The 21,169-nt window shown below is 40.1% G+C and overlaps 1 protein-coding gene across 1 annotated transcript in view; it reads left to right on the top strand.

The window, feature by feature from the left end:
• The window catches only part of LOC144828023 (uncharacterized), a 1,462,897-nt gene that overhangs the window by 536,502 nt on the left and 905,226 nt on the right, over window positions 1-21,169 (top strand). Inside the window, exons 6-8 of the mRNA XM_078686162.1 lie at window positions 332-469; window positions 18,555-18,713; window positions 18,910-18,993. Coding sequence (XP_078542288.1) covers window positions 332-469; window positions 18,555-18,713; window positions 18,910-18,993 — 381 coding nt within the window. The remainder of the gene's footprint in view (window positions 1-331; window positions 470-18,554; window positions 18,714-18,909; window positions 18,994-21,169) is intronic.

Raw genomic sequence — 21,169 nt, 5'->3', positions numbered from 1 at the left:
TCATTTCATGTTTTTATTCTTTATTTTTGTGATGGTTCATTTTTTATTGTTTTGCAAATTTATGTACACAACTTTAGGGCATCTTTTTATTTTATATTTTATTACAGTTAAAGTTATAATGCCTGTTTCACATGTTTGCAAAGAAATGTAACACAAAATCACAGGATTGCTTGATTCAGATGGTGTGCCTTACTCCTAATGTAGTTATAACTAACATGCATTCCATAGTACTGTACATTTAATCATCAGGCCAATGGCACACTAGCATATCATTACTCTAGTAACTGTCCCACACAACATGCTTATGATGTGTTGTTTTTTGTACTTTCAGGTAAATTGTAAAGAAGATTTGATCAGGAAACTAAACGATGAATACATAGAGAAACGCAAAGAGCATGAGCTTAAGGTCACATTACTGGAAGATGAATTACAGTGCACGAAAGAAGAGTATGGCAGTTCTCAAAAAGAGGTGAACCGTATACCTAAGATATGCAAATAAGAAAACTGTATGTTGTGTGAATTCAGAAGATGTTTCCTGATGATCCTCATTAAGGACCATAAAAATCTACCAAGAAGTGATAAAAAACAGAAGTTAGCAGAAAGTGGCAGAGTCTAATCGGGCAGAAGTGGGCATTAGATAGGAAATAGACCAGAATCTACAGTCCTTCCTTTAAAATGGTGTACTTATTGCAGTCTGGAGGAATATGTGCATTTAGCTGAAAAGAAGGCACATTTCTGCAAGTGTCTAAGAGGCTTGTGTCACTCTGGTGGAATTTGGAAATCCTGGGATGTTAGGAAACGAGCTTCCTTAGAGGTGCTATGTGATACAACTGTAGTATCTTGTAATATAACAGTCAAAAAATGTAAGCAACATATTCTTACCTACTTCTCAATGGTTACACGGGTTCAATTGAACTGGCAGATGGGGACAATAATGTGCCCCCATTTCTTACAATTTTGAGGGAACAATTCCATTCCTTACATGCAACAGTAATGCTTCAGTGATACTAAAATACATATCCCCAGCAGCATGTGTCGATGATATTGTATGACTACCCCCCTTTCAGAGGACTTTGAGAGGTGTACTGGACAAGCTTCAGGTGGATGCATTGTACTTGTAGATTTTGTACCAGGTCTCAAATTTAACACACCTCCAAGCTGCTTGAGGGTGTGTGATGGGTCAACAGGAACCATTTGCTGAACATAATAGCACTCCGCACACTTTACCACTGCTAGCCACTGCTATAGTGCTCATTCTCTCTCCTTTACGCATGGTAAAATGGGCTTATACCCAATTTGCACAGTTAAATGCCATAAATGAAATGCTACTAGTGGGCCTGCAGCACTCCTTGTGCCACCCACTTAAGTAGCTTTTTAAACATGTCTCAGGTATGCCATTGCAGCCTGTGTGTGTCGGTTTAGACTTCCATTTCAACAGCAAAATAAACCTTTTGCCAGGACTAAACATTCCTTTTTACTATATATAAGTTACTCCAAGAGTAGTTCCCAAGCAGAGCATAGGGAAGGGCGCAATGTATTTAAAACGTTGGACAAGTACTTTTAACTTTAACAAGTCCTGGTAGTGAAAAAATACTGCAAGGCCTACCTCACCCTTAGGATAACATTGGGTTACCTTATTGCATTTAATAAGAGATAACTTTCAATTGGAAGCAGGTGAGGATATCAAGTTTGGTGTCTAAAGAATTGTAATTTAAGATCCTCTCTGATGGTAAAGTTGGATTTCAATTCACAATTCTGAAAATGCAATTTTTAGAAAGTTGGCATTTTCTTGTCCAAAGCATTTGGTGCATGCAACCTATATTGTGGTTCACATGACAAGGTGCAGCTGGCTGCCAAGTCTGTGTTGCGTATTTGTAGACTAAAGCATTCTTTCCCTGTTAAACGATTTCTGTGTGGGTTGGGCGCAGGCGATATCATTTAAGGTGGAGTCAGTTGGTGGCAAGAAAGTTCCATTCCGCTGCATCGATGTGAGACTCACCTCGTGGAATTTCAAGTTGGCGGATTCCCTGCCTACAAGTTAATGTTCTAGCATTCCACACATTCTACTGAGGCTGCCGGTTATCGTGCTCACGCACCTGTGGAGCGTTACACTTCAACCGTCGTTCGTGAGCGAACAAGCGTTTTTTCCTGAGCAGCGCTTCTTCTTCAGTCAGGAATCTTTGCGAGGCATTATTCGCTCGCAAATTTATGTGCCCTGTCAGACAAAGAATTTCAGAGGTTCTGGGTGCAGTTTTTCTATTGACAGCCGTAGAGGGATTTTTCAGGTATTTCTTGGACAGAGTGAGAGTTTCGGCTCTGAGGCCTTCACCGCTGTTCAGTTTTTCTATTGACAGCCGTAGAGGGATTTTTCAGGTATTTCTTGGACAGAGTGAGAGTTTCGGCTCTGAGGCCTTCACCGCTGTTCTCCGCCAGAGAGTTTTCCCATTTATTACTCATCACAACCAGGTTGGAGTTGAGACCGCTATCTGCATTTTTTGTCTAGAGAGTAAACTCTACTTATTCAGAAAAAAGACTTTAAATCTTTAAACAGAATTGGTCAAGTTAGACAAGCGAAAATATTTCTACAGAGTCTGAGAATATTCAATCATTACAGCTGTTGCGCAGTTCAAGTTTATTTCCAGATAGGATATCGTCATGTGCATATTGACTCTCGTTACTTAGCTTACTTCCACACCACTCTAACTGCGCTGCGCATCACCAGAAGACTTCAAGTAAATACAAATATATATATATATATATTTCTACTTACCAACTCTAATTTGTGCAGTATTCCAGCTCATTCACCTAGAGAAGGAATAAGAAGAGGAACCAGTTAGTGGCTTAGAGTTTGCTGAGCTCTAGCAAATTAAAAATACTAATTTACTAATATAAACAGAGATAAAAAGGTATAAGAGAGATATAGAGCATACAGTGTTGAATATATCTATTAGTTGTACATGTTGTACACAGAGTAATTGTGCTTGTACTTTCAGGTATTAGGAGACCAGAATTGAAGAGCTCTGGGTTTGGCACCGCTGTGGCAGTCTCTCTATCTTCCCATTCCCCTTTCCCCCTCTCAGCTGCAAACAGATAATTAATCTGGTGCGCAGTGGAGTTGGGAAGCTGGGAAATAAGCATCATGTTGCCCGCTTCAGCTTTTCTGCTGCTGTGAAGGCACTGGTTCAGGTACTGGTTCCGACGAATTGAAGCGCCCTCAAATATATCTTTCACCTGAGCAGAATGGCTGCAGGTATAGATGTTAAGGCTTTGGTGTCTGTTTTAGAAGGGTTGCAGAAGCATTTAAGTGAAACTCGGAAGGAGGTTAGGAAATCTAGTTAGGAAGTTATTTTTCTCCGTCAAAGTTTGAAGAATTTTCAGCTGGTACCTCCTCAAGGGCTAGTGAACAGAGCTCCCAGTTTTTTTCCCCTTCGCCCTCGGCTGCAGAGTTAACCACCCAAGTTATCCATGCTATCTCTCCCACCATTCCATTGGCCCCGCCAGAAAGATTTCATGCGGACCCGCACAAGGCACAGGTTTTCTTCACACGATGTTCTTTACATTTCATGTACAGGCCAATCATTTTCAAGGATGACCAATCCAAGATGGCGTTCATACTGTCTTATCTGAGTGGAGATGCTGCAGCTTGGTCCATGCCCTTGGTGAACACTAATGACCCCATTCTTTATAATTTGGAGGAGTTTAAGCTGGAATTTATGCAATTTTTTTTTATCAAAGAGCCATCTCACAATCCACCAACAATGAACTGTTAGACTTTAAACAGGGAAACCGTAAATTGGTGGCCTACCTGGTGCATTTTAACAAATTGGTTGTGGAAACTAAGAAAGCTGCCATATTCTATAGAAGGCTAAAAGATGACCTAAAAGATGGGATAGCGCAAATTCCCAAGAGACCAACTGAGTTATCTGAATTAATTGACCTGGAACTTCAAATAGATCAAAGGCAATTTGAGAGACGAAATGAGCGACGTAAGGAAACAAGACCGTTACCACCTCAATTTGATCAGTTTAAGTCTGAAACTTCAAAGTCCAGTGAAGTGGGGTCTGGAGAGGAGCCAAAGCAGATTGGATCTGTGCGGGGTCGTCAACTAAGGAAGAGAGAGAAAAGAGAAGAAGTGGCGAACTATGTATGTATTATGGAAGCCCAGGCCATTTTGTAAGAGAATGTCCGAAGAAGCCCAAGAACAATACATGGGTAAAATACAGGCTCCACCAGTAGACAAAGTTGCTCTGGTGGAAGCTGCTGAAGAGACAACTCCAAATGCTCAGTCTTTAGCTAACACTTTGCAGTCTTCCACTCCCCATTTAATAATTTCCAGTCTGATCAGGTTTCGAGAAGTGGAGGTGGACGAAGTCTTGGTCATGGTGGACTCTGGAGTGACCATACATTTTTGTGACATCAAATTCGCCAAGGCTCTAGGAATACAATTTGTAGAAAAAGAGAAGACTGAGCCAGTTCATGCGGTGGATGGTACCAATTTATCCTCTGGTCCAATCATCCATGACACTGAAGATATCACATTGATAGGACCTGGAAAGCATCTGAGCATATTATGACTTAGTCTCATTGATGCTCTTCAATTTCAATTGATTCTGGGTTTGCCATGGTTGACTAAACACAATCCAAAGATTGATTGGGCAAAAAGAACTGTCGAATTGGATTCAGATTAATGTTTGAAACATTGTTTTGGCTTCAGAGTTGCAGATTCTGAACGAATTCCATCTATCCTGTTGGCCAGCCAGGCACGTATGATTTGTGCAGTGGAGACAAAGCGTTACCGAGCAATAACATGATCTGATTTCAGTTTTTGATGAGAAGGAGGCAAAGAAACTGCCCGCATCGAGAAAATGACTGCAAGATAGAACTTGAACCTGGTGCGCCCTTACCTTGCAGTCGTATTTAAGCTCTATCGGAAGTAGAAAACAGGCATCTAAAAGATTATTTTGATCAAAACTTAACCAACGTTTTTATTAGACCATCACAGTCTCCGGTCTCTTCCCTGTTGTTCTTTATTCCTAAGAAGGATGGAAAATTGAGGCACTGCATAGACTATCGAGCCTTGAACCAAGTCACCAAAAAGAATCGCTACCCGTTACCTCTGATTTCGGAGCTTTTGGACCAAATCTAGGAAGCCAAAATGTATACGAAATTAGATTTAAGGGGAGCCTACCATCTGGTTTGCATGGAGAAAGGTGATGAGTAGAAAACTGCATTTCGAACTAGATTTGGTCTGTTCGAATGCCAGTCATGCCATTTGGCCTGTGTAATGCACCTGTCGCTTTTCAGAACTTTGTTAATGATATCCTGCGGGAATTTTTGGATCGTTTTCCAGTCATTTACATTGACAACATCCTTATCTTCTCAGCTAATTTGGAGGAACACGTTCAGCATGTTCGAGCAATATTGGAACGATTTCTAGAGAATCAATTATTTGTGAAACTAGAGAAATTTGTGTTTCATTCCAGACAAATGGAGTTTGGGCTTCGGGCTCTCTTCCAAAGGAGTTATGATGGACAACTCAAAGGTAAGAGCAATAAAAGAGTGACCAGCTCCCAGTACAGTCAAGGAGATACAAAGTTTCCTTGGTTTTGCAAACCTTTTCTGGCAATTCATTCCAAACTTCTCAGGGAAGGTTAGCCCTATTACCTGTTTGCTTAAGAAGAAGGAAACATTTCTTTGAATACTGAAACAGAGAATGCCTTTCAGCCACTTAAGGAAGCTTTCATCACTGCACCAATTTTGGCTTATCCGAATCCAGCGGAACCTTTCTATGTTGAAGCGGATGCTTCCAACCTTTTTATTGGTGGAATCCTTTCATAGAGATATAAGGAGACTGGCCAGCTTCACCGTGTTGCATATTGCTCTCGTAAGTTAACAGCAGCGGAAATCAACTATTCGATTGCGAACAAAGAACTGTTAGCTGTAAAGGATGTATTCAAAGAGTGGAGGCATTATTTATTGGGAGCAAGGCATGAAATTACTGTCTTTACGGATCATCGAAATTTACGATTCCTTAAATCTGCTGGAACTCTTACCCCACGACAACTCAGGTGGTCTCTCTTTTTTGCAGACTATGACTTTGTTTTGACCTATAAGCCGGCCCTGCAAATGGAAAGGCAGATGCACTCTCCCGTCTGAATACCGGAGATGAGAAAGAAATGCTAAAGGAACATCATATAATCCCAGAAGAGAAGATTGTTGGAACGATTTTGTATTCAGTGGTGGAAGACAAGATTAAGGCTAGTATTTTACCAGCAGACATCCAGAGTTGGGTTTTGGAAGGTCCACAGAGAGAGATCAAAGCAGGGAAGCCTTACTTTCAAGGGAAGCTGTATGTACCAGACAGCGACTTACAGGAGGTAGTCATTTAATTATTTCATGTCAACCCATTAGCTGGACACAAAGGAGGGAAGAAGACCTTGGAACTTGTGAAAAGATCATTTTGGTGGCCAGGTATGGACTCTCGGGTCAGACATTATGTGGCTTCCTGTAAATTGTGTGTTAAGGGGAAGGTCAGTAGACAGGTACCACAGGGTCTTCTTCTGCCCCTCCCTGTAGCCCCATATCCCTGGCACACATTTCAATGGACTTTATTATTGACTTGCCCTCTAGTCAAGGGTACTCCACGATATGGCTGGTGGTTGATCGCTTTACCAAAATGAGTAATTTCATCCCTCTAGCAGCTCTTCTAAATGCAGATCAGTTAGCCACCTTGTTCATGCAGCACATAGTAAAATCACATGGGGTTCCTAAGGTGGTGATTTCCGATCGGGAAGCACAATTTGTGTCTCACTTTTGGAGGTTGTTCTGGAAGAGTTTGGGAATGGATTCTCATTTGTCTACCAGTTTCCATCCTGAGACTGATAGGCAAACGAAAAGAGGGAATCAGGATAAGGAGCAATATTTACGTCTTTATCTTATTGATCAAGAAGAAGATTGGCCTGCTTTGCTCTGGACAGCAGAGTTTAATTACAATAGTTCTGTTCACTCATCCACTTGGTATTCCCCTTTTTATTTGAATTCAGGCAGACATCCAAATATGTTAATTGACAGGGTTGAGAGTGATGTACCAGCTGTTGAGGTGTTTCTGCAGGAGTTGCATAAAGACCATCATGTTGCTACTGAGAATTTGGTAAAAGCAAAACATTCTCACAAGGAGCAGGCAGACAAGAGCAGAAGGGAAAGTCCATTATTCAAGCCTGGAGATCAGGTGTGGATTTCCACCTGAAACATGCGGCTGAAGGGAAATAGGACGTTTCAACCTAGATTTGTTGGACCTTATGTTGTGGAAAGAATGGTCATTCCAATTTGTGTAAAGGTCACTCTCCCCAAAAGGTTGAAGTTACATCCGGTTTTTCATGTTTCCCTGGTTGCAAAGAAATCCCCAAAGCTTAAGGAAGACTAGCCCTCCAGCACCAGTTCAGGTGAACTCAGAAGAAGAGTTTGAGGTAAAAAGAATAATTGACTCCAAGGTTAGAAGAGGTAGGTTGTTCTACCTGATTGACTGGAAAGGTTTTTGCCCTGAGGAGAGATCCTGGGAACCGAGTTCTGAAGTTCATGCCCCCAGGTTGGTCATGACTCATCCATGGCAGCCTAAAAAAGGGGGAGGAGATATCTTGGTAGTGTCAGGTCTGTGTTGCCTACTTGTAGTCTAAAGCATTCTTTCCCTGTTAAGAGATTTCTGCGGGGGTTGGGTGCCAGATGATGTCCTTTAAGGCAGAGTCAGTTGGTGGCAAGAAGGTTCTATTTCTCTGCATCAATGTGAGACTCGCCTTGAGGAATTTCAAAATGGCGGATTCCCTGCCTACAAGTTAACGTTCTAGCGTTCCACACATTCTACTGAGACTACCGGTTATCTTGCTCACATACCTGTGGCACGTTGCACCTCAACCGTTGTTCGTGAGCGAAGGAGCGTTTTTTCCTGACAGCGCTTCTTCTTCAGGCAGGAATTTATGCGAGACATTATTCGCTCGCAAATGTATGTGCCCTGTCATCCAAAGAATTTCAGAGGTTCTGGGTGCAGTTTTTCTATTGACAGCTGTCGAGGGATTTTTTAGATATTTCTTGGACAGAGTGAGAGTCTCGGCTCTGAGGCCTCCACTGTTGTTCTCCGCCAGAGAGTTTTTCCGTTTATTACTCATCACAACCAGGTTGGAGTTGAGACTGCTATCTGCATTTTTGTCTAGAGAGTGAACTCTACTTATTCATCACCACGCATCACCAGGAGACTTCAAGTAAATACAGATATATCTCTATATTTCTACTAACTAACTCTAATTTGTGCAGTATTCCACCTGCTTCACCTAAAGAAGGAATAAGAAGAGGAACAAGTTATTGGCTTAGAGTTTGCTGAGCTCCAGCAAATTAAAAAGACTAATTTACTAATATAAAGAGAGAAGCAAGCACACAGTGTAAAAAGGTATGAGAGATTTACAGCATACAGTGTAGAATATATCTATTAGTTGCACATGTTGTACACAGAGTAATTGTGCTTGTACTTTCAGGTGTTAGGAGACCAGAATTGAAGAGGTCCGGATTTGGCACCACTATGGCAGTCTCTCTATCTTCCCATTCCCCTTTCCCCCTTTCCACTGCGAACAGATCATTAATCTGGTGCACAGTGGAGTTGGGGAGCTGAGAAATAAGCATCATATCACCTGCTTCAGCTTTTCTGCTCCTGTGAAGGCACTGGTTCAGGTATTGTTTCCGACACTGGCAGCTGGTCTTTGTGTATTGCTCCAAACAGTGCAAAAAGGTAGACTAGGTGTTGACAGGATGGGCCATCCCTGACTTGAAGAGGAGGAGGAGCTGTCACCTACCACACTTGCAAATCACAAAGGCTCTACCTCAGCACAGCACATCCCAAAGGGTTTCACACCAGTCTATTGTGCCCTCTGTCAAGCTCGGCTTAGGGCAGGGAGGCAGGAAATTCCAAACACCTCTGGGGGTGGAAAGCTCCAGAACCATCTCCTACTTCAAAGCTAGCACGAGGTATAAATATTGGCCTCTGAGACCCAACACTTCAGTGCACCTCTAGACCCATGGAAGACTCAGAAGGACTGCTGTGCTTCTCTACTGCAAGAAGGACTGCTATACTGTTGTCCTGATACTCTGCTGTCCTGCTACTCGGCTGCCCTGCTGCCTGCGGCCCTACTGACTGAATGAAAAGGATTGAACCCGCATCTTGAAAGCAGGACTGCCAGAGTGACTCCAAGGGCTGGTTGACTGGCCTCCTTATCAGAGCCTCGGAGACAGAAAAGCTCCAATCACCTTGAACCCTGCACCTGGACTCTGTCTGCAGTGAGTCTTACTCCCAAGTGGTGCCATTTCAGTCCTGGACCTTTGGACGTGGGCCTGAATGTGCTGTGCCTGCCCAGCTGTGGTTTATTGGGCAGAACAGATGCAAAACAACACATCTCCTCATCAGAACTACTACTGCATGATGCATCCCAGACACAGAATCTTGTATTGTAGCCTACAGCACATAGAAACTGCCACTTTGCGATGCATCCCTTATATAGGAACCTTCCTTGAAGGCCTCCACCAATAGCCTCCCTGATGATGACGCAGGATCTCATATCGCAAGCCTGGTCATTGGTTCTTTTGGAACTGCTGCTGCGCTAGGCATCCTTGATGCAAGACCTTGCATCGCCGCACACAGCTCATGGCAACAGCAGTGCACGACACATCCTCAAAGCAGGATCTCGCCACAATCTATAACCAGTATATAACATACTTTTTTCAGCAGGCCTAAAATGGTTCCTGAATCCAGCCCACACTCCATCGCTGTGGGCCTAAACTTGTCATTTTGTCCCAGTCGCGCATGACCAGATAACCACCATTGGCACTTTGTACTTTTAGGCACTATTTTCACTTAAATCTTTAAAACTGCATATTTCCAATTCTACTGATTCTTGTTATTTTGGTGTGAAATAATTTATACAATTTTACTCTGTTTTCTAAATTGGTTTGGGATTTTTATTGTGTTTTAACTTATTTCTGTTTGAAGTGCTGCATAAATACTGTACATATTTACTCTAGAATAACCCTGACTATATTGTGCCAAGCCACCAGAGAGTTAAGTGCAGGTTAATTTGGTGTTTGCTTGTGTTTTGCCCTGACAGGAATTGTTGTTAATGCTTGACTAGAGTGTCACCCCATTCAAACAGCAACCCAATTTCCTACATAGCCCCAGTTCACATGCAGAGGCTAACATTTCTGTTACTGGATTACCACACAATGCAGGTGGATCTGGAGGATGGTTATTTCTCATGTCTGTGAATAAATTCAGTTGTATTCTAACTTGCACAAAGAGCATGAATAAATAGATCTGATTATGACTCTGCAGCAGTCAGTACTATTTTGTATGTGCATGATAGTTTTGGGGTCTATTCTGCATAGCTGTCTTATGTTTTCTTCTTAAAATGCCCAGGATGACAAAGAGATACTTTAAGTTGGCCAGACAGTACATTTATCGTTTCATTTATTTAGTCTTTATTTCGATTGTCAAATCATTAAAGACAGCGGTACATCAATAAATTCATATTGTGGACCGTTAATTTCCACCGTAAACTTGCTTAATCATACAAATATTTTAAGATTAATAAAACCAGTATAAATAATTCTCATGAAACCAAAAGTCAATCCATCCTGCTATACATTCATGTTTCCTTTTTCAAAAAGGTGGAAAAGATTATAAAATCAATTACATGAGAACAATTTTAATATCATCCTAAAAACTGACATATATTTAAATATAACTACAATTACCTGATTATGAGGGAATAGACCCTTTACATATTAGCTACATTTCAAGCCTTGACAATTTTGCTACAGATGGCCCACATCCAGACCAAGAATTTCACTAGGGCAATTACTATGGGCTCACTTGTGTCTATGTTTAGAATCCTTAATGCCTCTATGCCCTCCCTGGTACCGAGATTTAAACAGATTGGTTTGAGCCATCTGTTGCGAGGGCTTCATAGGCTGGACAGGCAAACAACATGTGTGCTATGGTTTCCCTCTGCAGCTGACATATAGTACATTTATCATCATTCAAAGGATGCCATTTGCAGGTAAAAGTTTTAATTGGAAGTGAGCCCACTCTGTATTGGTAATACAGTTTTCTGTCAAGTGATACCGTGATATAATCCCAGTAGGGTTTGTAATGGTACTCATGTTTCCTCTCCAGGAAATCCCTCGTCAAGGTTGGACTCATGGTGGATTACACTCTTTCTTTGAGGGAAGAGGGTTGCCTTCAGGATTTTCCCATATGCCACTCATCCCCATGTCACTCAAGTTGGTTTTAATCCTTCTCAACCAGGGGATTTTGCAGGAGGTATCAGCCCGCCTGAGTTCGAGCAGAGCCTGGGCATACAGAGACCGCTCAGGAGTAGCCCATAATCTTCTCCATAGTGCCACAGGTCTAAAACGAGCAATGTCCTCTAACAGTTTACAGCCCAAATCAAGGTAGAGAGGCAACAGGGGAGTCGGCGGAAGAAGGAAACGTAAAGTTCTCACAAACTTGTTTTGAGCTATAATCAGAGGTGTTAAATCTGAAAAGCCCCATAGTTCCGCCCCATATAGTACTGAAGAACTCATTTTAGAATTGTATATCTTCAGCACGGGGCCACTGGTTTTGTATGGGACAATCTCTGCTCCTTCACAAGGATGCCTGCCAATTGTGCATGTTTAAGAGCCAACGTGTTGATCTGGGGTTTCCATTTTAATTTACTTTCAAGGGTTACTCCTAAATATGTAAAAACATCAGTTTGTTCTAGCTGTACTTTATTCATAAAGACACTCCCTTTAATGTCCTTTCGGTTATGGAGAACCATAAACTTGGTCTTCTCCACGTTAACCTCAAGGTCATGGTTGTGGCAAAACTCCTCAAACCTGGTGAGGGCTAGCTGCAGCCCTCTCGGGGTCTTGGATAATATTAAGGTATCATCTGCGAACATTAACAATGGTATTTTCTGGCCAGCTAGGGATGGAGCATCTGTTGAGTGGTGTGAATAATATTCAATGACCCTGTTAATAAAAAGGGAAAACAGGGGCGGGGCAAGCACACACCCCTCACGTACCCCCTTGGTGATGGGAAACATGTTCGTACCTTCCCCATTCACACCCCAGTACATTTATTTATCTCACTTTCTAATTGTGTCACCGAAATGCCCAAACATTTGGAACAATGTGAAGCCCTTCATTTATACTGGCAAAATTATAATGTCACAGACTATATGAGGAGGACTGCCTGCTACCTGCATGGTCTCTAAGCCCTGCCACCTGGTAATTAGTTGATGCTCTGCAGTTTCTGCTTTCCATGACATGAAAATGCAGCATTATTGAATTTGTTAGCCTTGCCTGCAAACTTGTGAACTATTCGCAACCTCCTAGTCCTGCCAGACTCCATGGAATTTGGCAAAAAAAGCCCTGAAGACCTTTCACTAGAAAATGTAATGTCCATAGGACACCATCCTGTTTCCAGTCATGGATAGTATTCTGTTTTATTGTTTCACCTGCTTTCTTTAATAGTCCTCCCTTAAACAACCTAGATTAACATTCACCCCCTAACATTAGTATTTAAATCAACCACACTTTTCAGTCATTTTAGGATCTTTTCGGGTTCTTCTAGTTAAATGTTATTTGTTTGGAGCTTTTTTACTTTCCAAAAAAACATTGGATTTAAGATTTCTGTCCTGGAAAGGAACTCCTTCCCAACCAGAATATCTCCAGAAAACGGTTATGTTCATTGTCTAGCAGTTTCTATTGTTCAGCGGTTCTGCACTCACACACATTTGGCTTTCTTACTAGATGGTATTTGATATTATTGCCAGTCAATTCCTATCCAATTTCCTTTTAAAAACCTACTACTCATATCAAGCCATCTTGATGCACCCTTAAGGATCATCAGATTTTTATTATGTGGACAGCGCCAAATAAGCAATACAAGGCAATTGCTGAGAAAGTAGTAGATGTTTAAGATAATGTTATTCAAGGGTGCTGTATACTTAAGTGAGCACAAGTTTCTCAGATATAAATGCATATAAAACTGCCCCTAAACTGAAGATTACATCTTGTTGAGTTTCTGCAGATATCAAGATCTCTTCATGACCCCACAACTGACCTAATTCCCACCAGCCTTTTTCCGCCAGCTCAGGTAGCGCTATTTACAAATGTTCTGAGAGTTCTACATTGTTCTACATTGTTCAAAAATGAGAGAATTTCCTGCTGATTAAATATTGTGTCCCTTTTTTACTAAAGGGAACAACCCCAGCATATATCCTTAAGGGTACCAAACCTGATACATTGGAACCTCAGTCATGTTGCAGACAATAAGCCCACAATTTGTATTACATTGGTGTGCTATTAGGTATGTGACTACCACTTTTATCTTTTGGAATTGATTTCATTACATCACTTTATCCATGTGTTTAGAATGCAGGACAACACTTATAGTTTCAGTGTTAAATCGAGGCATTTGCTTGAATGTTAATAACTGTTGGCCACATGAATAACATTACACCTATACTCTTTCATCTTGACTGATGGCTTTTAGACTTTTGGTACCATCTCCTGGACCTTGAGGGGGAAAGGAGCAATACCAAACTGATGTAGCACTGCAAATGTTTATTTGGCTAATTTTTCAAAAAAAATCTTTTTTCTCTCTCATTTTTAGGGGCATATCATAGCCCAAGACTCTTTGCGACCAGGATAATTGTAACTTCATCTAATTTATATTTGTCTTGAACTATGTCTGTCCTTAATATGGGATACGACTACAAAATAGGATAACTTGCCGCTAGCCCATCATAGAGACAGACCCATTAAATGAGCTGAGTAAATGCTCAAGAACAGTATGGATAAACGTTTTCTAACTTAATATATCTATAAGGGCCTGGAGGTTTTCCTCAATGGGCTCTTTATGCGATATCGATTTGGCCTGCAGATAAACAGATTGACTGAAAAGGCCTGTCTCTTACAATGATCATTGGATGCATTCACTATACTGACAATTTCTTTATCGCTTTAATAGCCTAAATAGGGCTACTTAAACTTTTATCTATATTAGTTTGATTCAGGTTGTGCCCTAATTTTCAGAACAATCAGTTATTTCAAAAGAACACGTGACGCGGCCTGCCGCCTTCACAGAAGATTACGATACATAGAGGTACAAACTTCCATTTACATCAGTTTTTCTCTTATCAAAGAACCATGGGTTTGTTCTCTACCGTTTGGCCTGGAGACAAATAGATTGACTGTAAAGGCCTTTTTATAAACGAACAGTATGTGCAATCACTATACTGATAATTCTACTATCGCTCTAAAGCCTAAATAGGGCCATTGAATCTTTTTTCTATATTAGTTTGATTCAGGTTCAGCTCTGATTTTCAGAACAATCAGTGTTTTAAAGAACACTTGACGCTGCCTCCCCTTTACAGAAGAATACGACCCATAGAGGTGTAAACTTCCATTTACACAAGTTTCTCTCTTATCAAAGAACTATGTGTTTTGCTCTCTTCTCACCTTTCGAGTCATGATCTACTTAGACTTTTCATTGTGGTCCCTTTTTTTTGTCTCCCTAATAAGAGAATCTTTACGAATAAGACGACTCATTTACCTGAGATGTGGATTTTTTATATCTTGACGGTGCTTTCACCATGGATAAAGGTATCTACCTGAATAGATCTCTCAACATTTTGGGATGCTTCTCATTCCATAACTTTTTAATTGATGGGCTAACACCACTTTGGAAATGAGCACCGGATGTTTTTCTTTTTTGAACAGTATTTATCATGGATTGCTTGTGGTCTATCTGCTCTACTTTCTCTTTCTTAGTAGACACACACAGGGTGTATTCTAGAAACTTTTTAATGCTGGAGTTTTTCTCTTCCCGTCCTTTCTCTTTTATAAAATAAATGTGCAGCTCACCTGATTCCTGATATGTTTTTGATGGTTTATAGACATGAATTATTAAAATTTTTCTTTCTCTTATGGCATTATTTGCAGCCTTGAAAAGGTTTAAATGAAACGAAACACAAGTCGGCTGGCAGTCCAACGCTTAAAAAGGAGGAATTGTACTGCCCTGAAATACAGGATTATTGGTCCAAACTACACGATAAGATTCGGGAGGTAGTGGGGGTGGATTTGGCGCTAGAGGCCAGGAGGTGTGTCCTGAATGTATGGGAGCCTACAGACCTGAACTCAAACGGGAAGCTATGGGTTACCCTGGCGTGGATGATCGCTAAACGTCACATTGCACAGCTATGGGGCGCCACTCAGGTGCCGCAGGTCGGGAAGTGGATGGAGGACCTAGACTGGTGCATGTTCAGGGAGAGGTCGGTGTACGTTGCCAGGGGCTGCCCCAAGAAATGGGGGAAGATCTGGGGTGCTTGGAATGGTTATAGAGGGGATATCTGTACTCCTCCAGCGACCGCAGAAGTAGCAGTAGCACTGGAGTCTCTTTGATCCCCATAACTGTTATTCTGTGTATTTTATTTTGTATCATGAAAATGTATATCCGATTACTGTAAAGTAAGTCTCTCGCCTGATGCGTTACTTTTATGTTAATAAAAAGAGTTTAAAAAAAAAAGGAGGAACTGTAACATCGAATTGTCTATTCTCAATCATTTTGTTACTGTGTTTTAAAGAAATTTGTGAAATCCTTGTGATATGTTTATAATAAATTGTTAAAGAAAGAACAGAATTACGGCCTTGCTGGTACTTTGAATTGGACATACAGCCATATGAATTGATATTATAGATATATTAGAGTGCCGAGGTTGACATATTTTTATTTCACCAAACTGATGTTACACTGCAAATGTTTATTTGGCTAATTTTAATATGCTGAACTGCAAGACTTTTTTGATTTTACTATGATTTCCATGTTGTGCCAAGTCTATTTCAGAAACCGGGTCAAGGACTGTATGTGTGTTACTCTGGCCATCTCATATGGACATGGCACATGTGCTCAAAGTGTTTTGAGCTTTTTCCAAAATAGGAAGGAACAGAGAAAATAATTTGGAGGAAGCATTGTACCCTCTTCTAGAATACGTTCTACATGGTTCAGAAAGCCTTAAACCGGATCCTTTGTTGTACCAGGAAGAAGGATAAGACACTAGGACACAAACACAGCATGAAACTCTGATATTACTGCTTATGTGGCTGAAAACTATTCTTTCCCGTTGGATATGCTGCCTGTATACTGATGGGTTCCTCAAGGCTCCCTCTCCTCAAGGTTAGAGGTTCAAAAGAACCTTCCCAATGATGGTAGTATAAACCAGTTTCTGATGCTGCCATTACACTTCGGCATTTAAAGTAGAGCCATGTGTGTTGATGATTTTATAGCATGGGGTGTTCTCTTGGACTATAATCGAAAAGTAACTCCTTTCTTATTGCAAACAGTTCTTTGCAGCTTACTTTTGAGGTAATTCAGAATCATGCTTCACTCTGTTTGTAAATGTTCGTGAGGTTCAGGAAAGTCATGCAATTCACGTTTCCAGTGGAAATGGTGCTGATCCAGGTTGAGATACCTTCAGATTTTAGTCTTGGGTAGATCACAAGATAACATCCTGTTTTGTAGGGTGAATTCTGGGCCAATTTGCTGTTTTCCATGTCTTGACTTGAGAAACTGGCATTGTTTCATTTGGAGAGTCTGAGAAAACTTTGTAGAAAGTTATTGTTAGTGGATCTACTTCTTGTTGAGGTGTCCATTATTTTGGTGTACTCTAATTGTCTCAGTTAATCTTTAGGAGTATTGGGCCTATATTTATGAACTTTTCTTGCAGTTTTGCACTCACAAATTAATGTAGGGTGGGTATGGCAAGATAGTCCAGTTTTACTCTGGTTCTCAAGAGAGGAAGATTCGATCTAGTGGAGAGGATACAAGTAGATAGATATTTTTGGGTGTCCAGGGAGGAACTGCTTTGTCTTCTAGGGCTGTGGGGGATAATAACATGCTCTTTAGGACTCTGACTAAACATAAACATGGTGGATTGCTCAAAGTATAGGGCTGTTGATCTGGGGGAGTTGGTTACTGTTTAATTATTTTTCTGACCAAGTGCCACCTGCACTTATTTGGCTATTTTAGTTGCATCATTTCTCCTGGAGAATAGTGCATGAGATCTGAATATTCTTAGTGTCCCTGTAACAGTTTGATGGGAGGGATCTAGTAGTCACATCAATGATAGCCATCTTTAAATCAGAGGAATCTTCTATTCATCGCCAAGAAATAGACATTATTTTCTTGCCTTACCCAGCGTGTCTCTTTGGAGATATTTACCAAGTGCTGCATTATGTGCAATGGGGAGGTTTCTGTTATAATGATCAGTTAATCAATTTCTGCAAATTAAGGAGAGCCAATGGGATTTTGACAGTGAATCATTGGAAGATCTCCTTTCTCCAGTGAACTGTTTGGTTAGAAGAGCACTAAGCTGCTTCTGAGTTTGCCTATTTTGGTGTTAAAGGTATAGTTGTGGTAAGGACATCAAGGTTCCCCATGAAAATTGCAGTTTCCATGTTATCTTCCATAACAACTGACATTACCTTTGTGAAGTTGTTGTGAGTTAATTTTATGTGCATTTATATTTTTATTGCTTCAGTTTGACTGACTCCTAATATTTGTCTCTACATTATGGTAGGCTTTATTACTCAAGCAGTATGCTTAGTGATATTATGAAGCATTTATTTGTAAATGTCTTTAAAGTTGGTGCCTTTGGACCATGTTAAGATCGTGCATATGCATATGGCAATCCTCTCTTCCTTTATTTGATAAGTGAACTGGGAATGGGGCACTGGAGAAACAGTCATACACATGGTAGTCTCTGTTAGTAGGAATGGACATTTCCAGTAGCTACCCAGGACACGTCAGTGAATGGCTTTTAAAGTCAAACATAGATTGAATATAATAGGTAGTTGTTCATTGCTGAGTGCATTCATGAGCATGTATGAACTACTTGCTTGATTGTCATAGTGCCGAAAGGAGAAAAACCTAGTTAGAGAAGGATTGAGATGTTAAACACAGTTCAAACTTATATTTGGGAATCTCAAGGTACCTGGACGAGAAGATGCCAGTGACACAAACTGTAAACCCAAGTTCAAGAAGCAATCTGAAATTTGAAAAACTGCAGCAAGCATAAAATGTGGGAGTATTAGATGATCATCGAGGACTTGTTTATTTCTTTATATTGATGAGGATTGCACAAATGATCTATAAAGGATGGGATCTTGGTCATGCAACATTGCCAGTGTTCAGTGATCTCATTAATGAGTCTGGAAACTGAATCAAGAAATGACACTGACAGAGACATCCAGGTACAAGTGTGTAACTGGCATGCTAGGACTGTGTTTAGGGTTAGTAGTAGGCAAACTGAAACACTATGGAAAGTAAACTTGAGAGGAATGACCACGTTTGTGTATTAATTGATCCTCTCTGTCTTGTGTTAAAATTCTATTTTTTCTCTCACTTTAACCTATCCCATCCTTTTGAGATACGAGAAATACAATTAATAATCCTTTCTTTTTCTCTTGGTTAGCTTTCCAAGCTTGAAAAAGTAACAATGGCACTCAGGAAGGAGTTGAACCAACTGCAGTTTCTATATGATGGAGTAATTGAGAGCAATGGCCGATTAGAAGGGAAATTTGAAAGTCATCTGATAACTGCCAAGAATGAAGAAGATGTACTCTCAAATGAGGTAGGTATTTGTTGTCTTCATAATTCTGACCAGCCATCCAGCCACGGTGTTTAATTCAAATGAAGGTTACTTATTTTAATATATCAATTAATGCTATAGCTTTGTTTCTAGCTGTTGCAAACACTATTTACTATTTCAATAGTAATTGTCTGCAGATTGGAGAAAGAATGCTTACTTATGTGTTATGACCTTGCAGCTCTGCTATAAAGAAGACATAATCCACAAACTAAAGATGCAGCAAATTGGCCAGGAGGAGAAACTGAGTGAATCGGAAGAGAAGGTAAAGCCTAGAAATCTAATTATGGTGCTTTTTTGTCTTTAAAAAACACATGCCTCTTGATAATGCTTGAAATGCATGGAATTAATAATGATTTAAATAGATAATGGCTATAGTTCTGCTGATTCAATTTATAATCAAACCAACATATTTAAAATGTTGTTTTGATGTTTCATTAGTGCTGCATCGTGTTGTCAGAACAGGTTTTCACAGTACATCTTGTGTCATTTTTTTTTACCTTAGCTCAGACATTCTTAAATTGGAGCTGGTTTTGCAATATTGAATTCATCAAAAAACGGCATGTTCGCTAAAAGCATGTTTTGTAAGGGATCTGGGATTATCGTGATGCAAGCCTATCTTCTCTCGGAGGCAGTGGATCATCATTTGTTTTTTGTGCATTTATTAAAAGATGTTTCCGGCGAAGCCTCTAGCCTGGAGTTTTTTAAAAGCACGAGGGCCCGAAGCGAGTGTATCTACAATACATATTATAAACTACCTGAAAGTGACTCCCCCACTCCTGATATTATTTGTATTGTAAATCAGACCCTTAAATTTTGAGGTGTAATTAATAAAATGTGTTGTTGGACGGTGTGTTTTTTAATATATGAAGCATGACTGTTGAATTCTGACATACTGAGTGAACCGTGCTTCCACCCACCGCCACAGTCTGGGTTGATTCCCTGGTGCTAATCTGTGACCCCACCACAGAATCTCCATGAACAGCTACATGGCTAACATTCTATATTCATCGCAGTGGTGAGGCACACCTGAGGGCAATGGTATTTGAATAGTATCTGGAGAGCTGAACGCCTATGCTGGGGGCCAGGTTGCCATAATAAAAGCACACAACTTTAGTTATTTGTATAATAATATATTTTAAAGGGCTAAAATTAAGTATACAAATATGCCACCAACCTCTACTATCTACATTCTCATCTGCTTCGTTTTGCTGGTATTTCAAAAGAGTTGCTATTTGATCATTTTATTTATTTATTTATTTACTTATTTATTGTTTTTGCTTCTCCCATATTTCATTTTTATTAGTTTTCTTTGGTGTCTCTCTCCATTAAAATGCAGTGGCTTAAAATATTTTTAGTGGAAGTAAAATGCAATGATAACACACTATTATAATATATTAAACTTGGGTGTGTACATTTACCCTAACATGATACACACATTCGTAGTTAATTTTAATCATTCTTAAATAACTGGAATTAGTCAAAAAGAGCGTTAAAGTTATGCACCAGATTACTTTTCTACAATGGATCACAGAAAAAATAGACATAATTTTAAACATAAAATCCAGCTCCAGTGCATCTGAAAAATATTTCAGCAGCTTTGTAGGCCGAAATAACAGGCTCTCACCCTTATTCTTGCTATTTCTGAAGTACCCTGAACCTGTTGAGGTGATCTTTGCAGTACTCTGAATTGTATTTCATTTATCTTATGGTGCTATTGGTTTGCACTTGACAGTACACTATTGATGATATATGGCTGTCTACGCATAAACAATAAATATTGCATTTTCTTTAGTTTTTAATTACTAAAAAAGATTTTGGTTTGATAAAAAATGCGTGCATGGTTATAAGTTTCAGTACGACCGCTTTATCAATGGATAGCATGTTTAAATATTCAAATGGAAGGCTTCTTAATAAAGCAAACAACCCATATCAATAGAAAAATCATGTTTATGCCCCATCCTTTCCTCTATGTGTTTATGTGACCTATGAGGCAATTATTTTAGCATTTAAAATTGAGTGAAAATGCTCATTTTAAAACCATTAAAATTATTTGGGAACACAAGAGGTGAAAAGATAAATAATGTTTTGGGTTCCCAATGGAGCAGCAGAGTTAAACAGCATTTTCATTTCGATATTCAGCCTCCTGGCACATTAAACTCAAAGATTCAATAACTGTCTCACAACTAGTCTGGTCTTCCAAAAATCCAGTGATTCTCACATGCAGTTTAGGAGCCAATGAAAACACTGAGGGGCATATGTACAAGAACTGCCGCTAACTAACGCTAGTTAGCAGCAGTTTTCTCAACACGGCCAATCACCAAAAACGATCACCCTGGTAGCGATGTAGTTACATTACGTCGCTATAGTTTCAGGTAGCTGTAGTGAAAACTGCTGGTAACACTAGCGTGAAGGTGCTACAAATTCTGAGGTTAGCGGGC

Source organism: Lissotriton helveticus, chromosome 4_1 (assembly GCF_964261635.1).
Source record: "Lissotriton helveticus chromosome 4_1, aLisHel1.1, whole genome shotgun sequence".
Taxonomy (NCBI): domain Eukaryota; kingdom Metazoa; phylum Chordata; class Amphibia; order Caudata; family Salamandridae; genus Lissotriton; species Lissotriton helveticus.
Note: the sequence above shows the minus strand (reverse complement) of the source record. Positions and strands in the feature narration are given on the sequence as shown.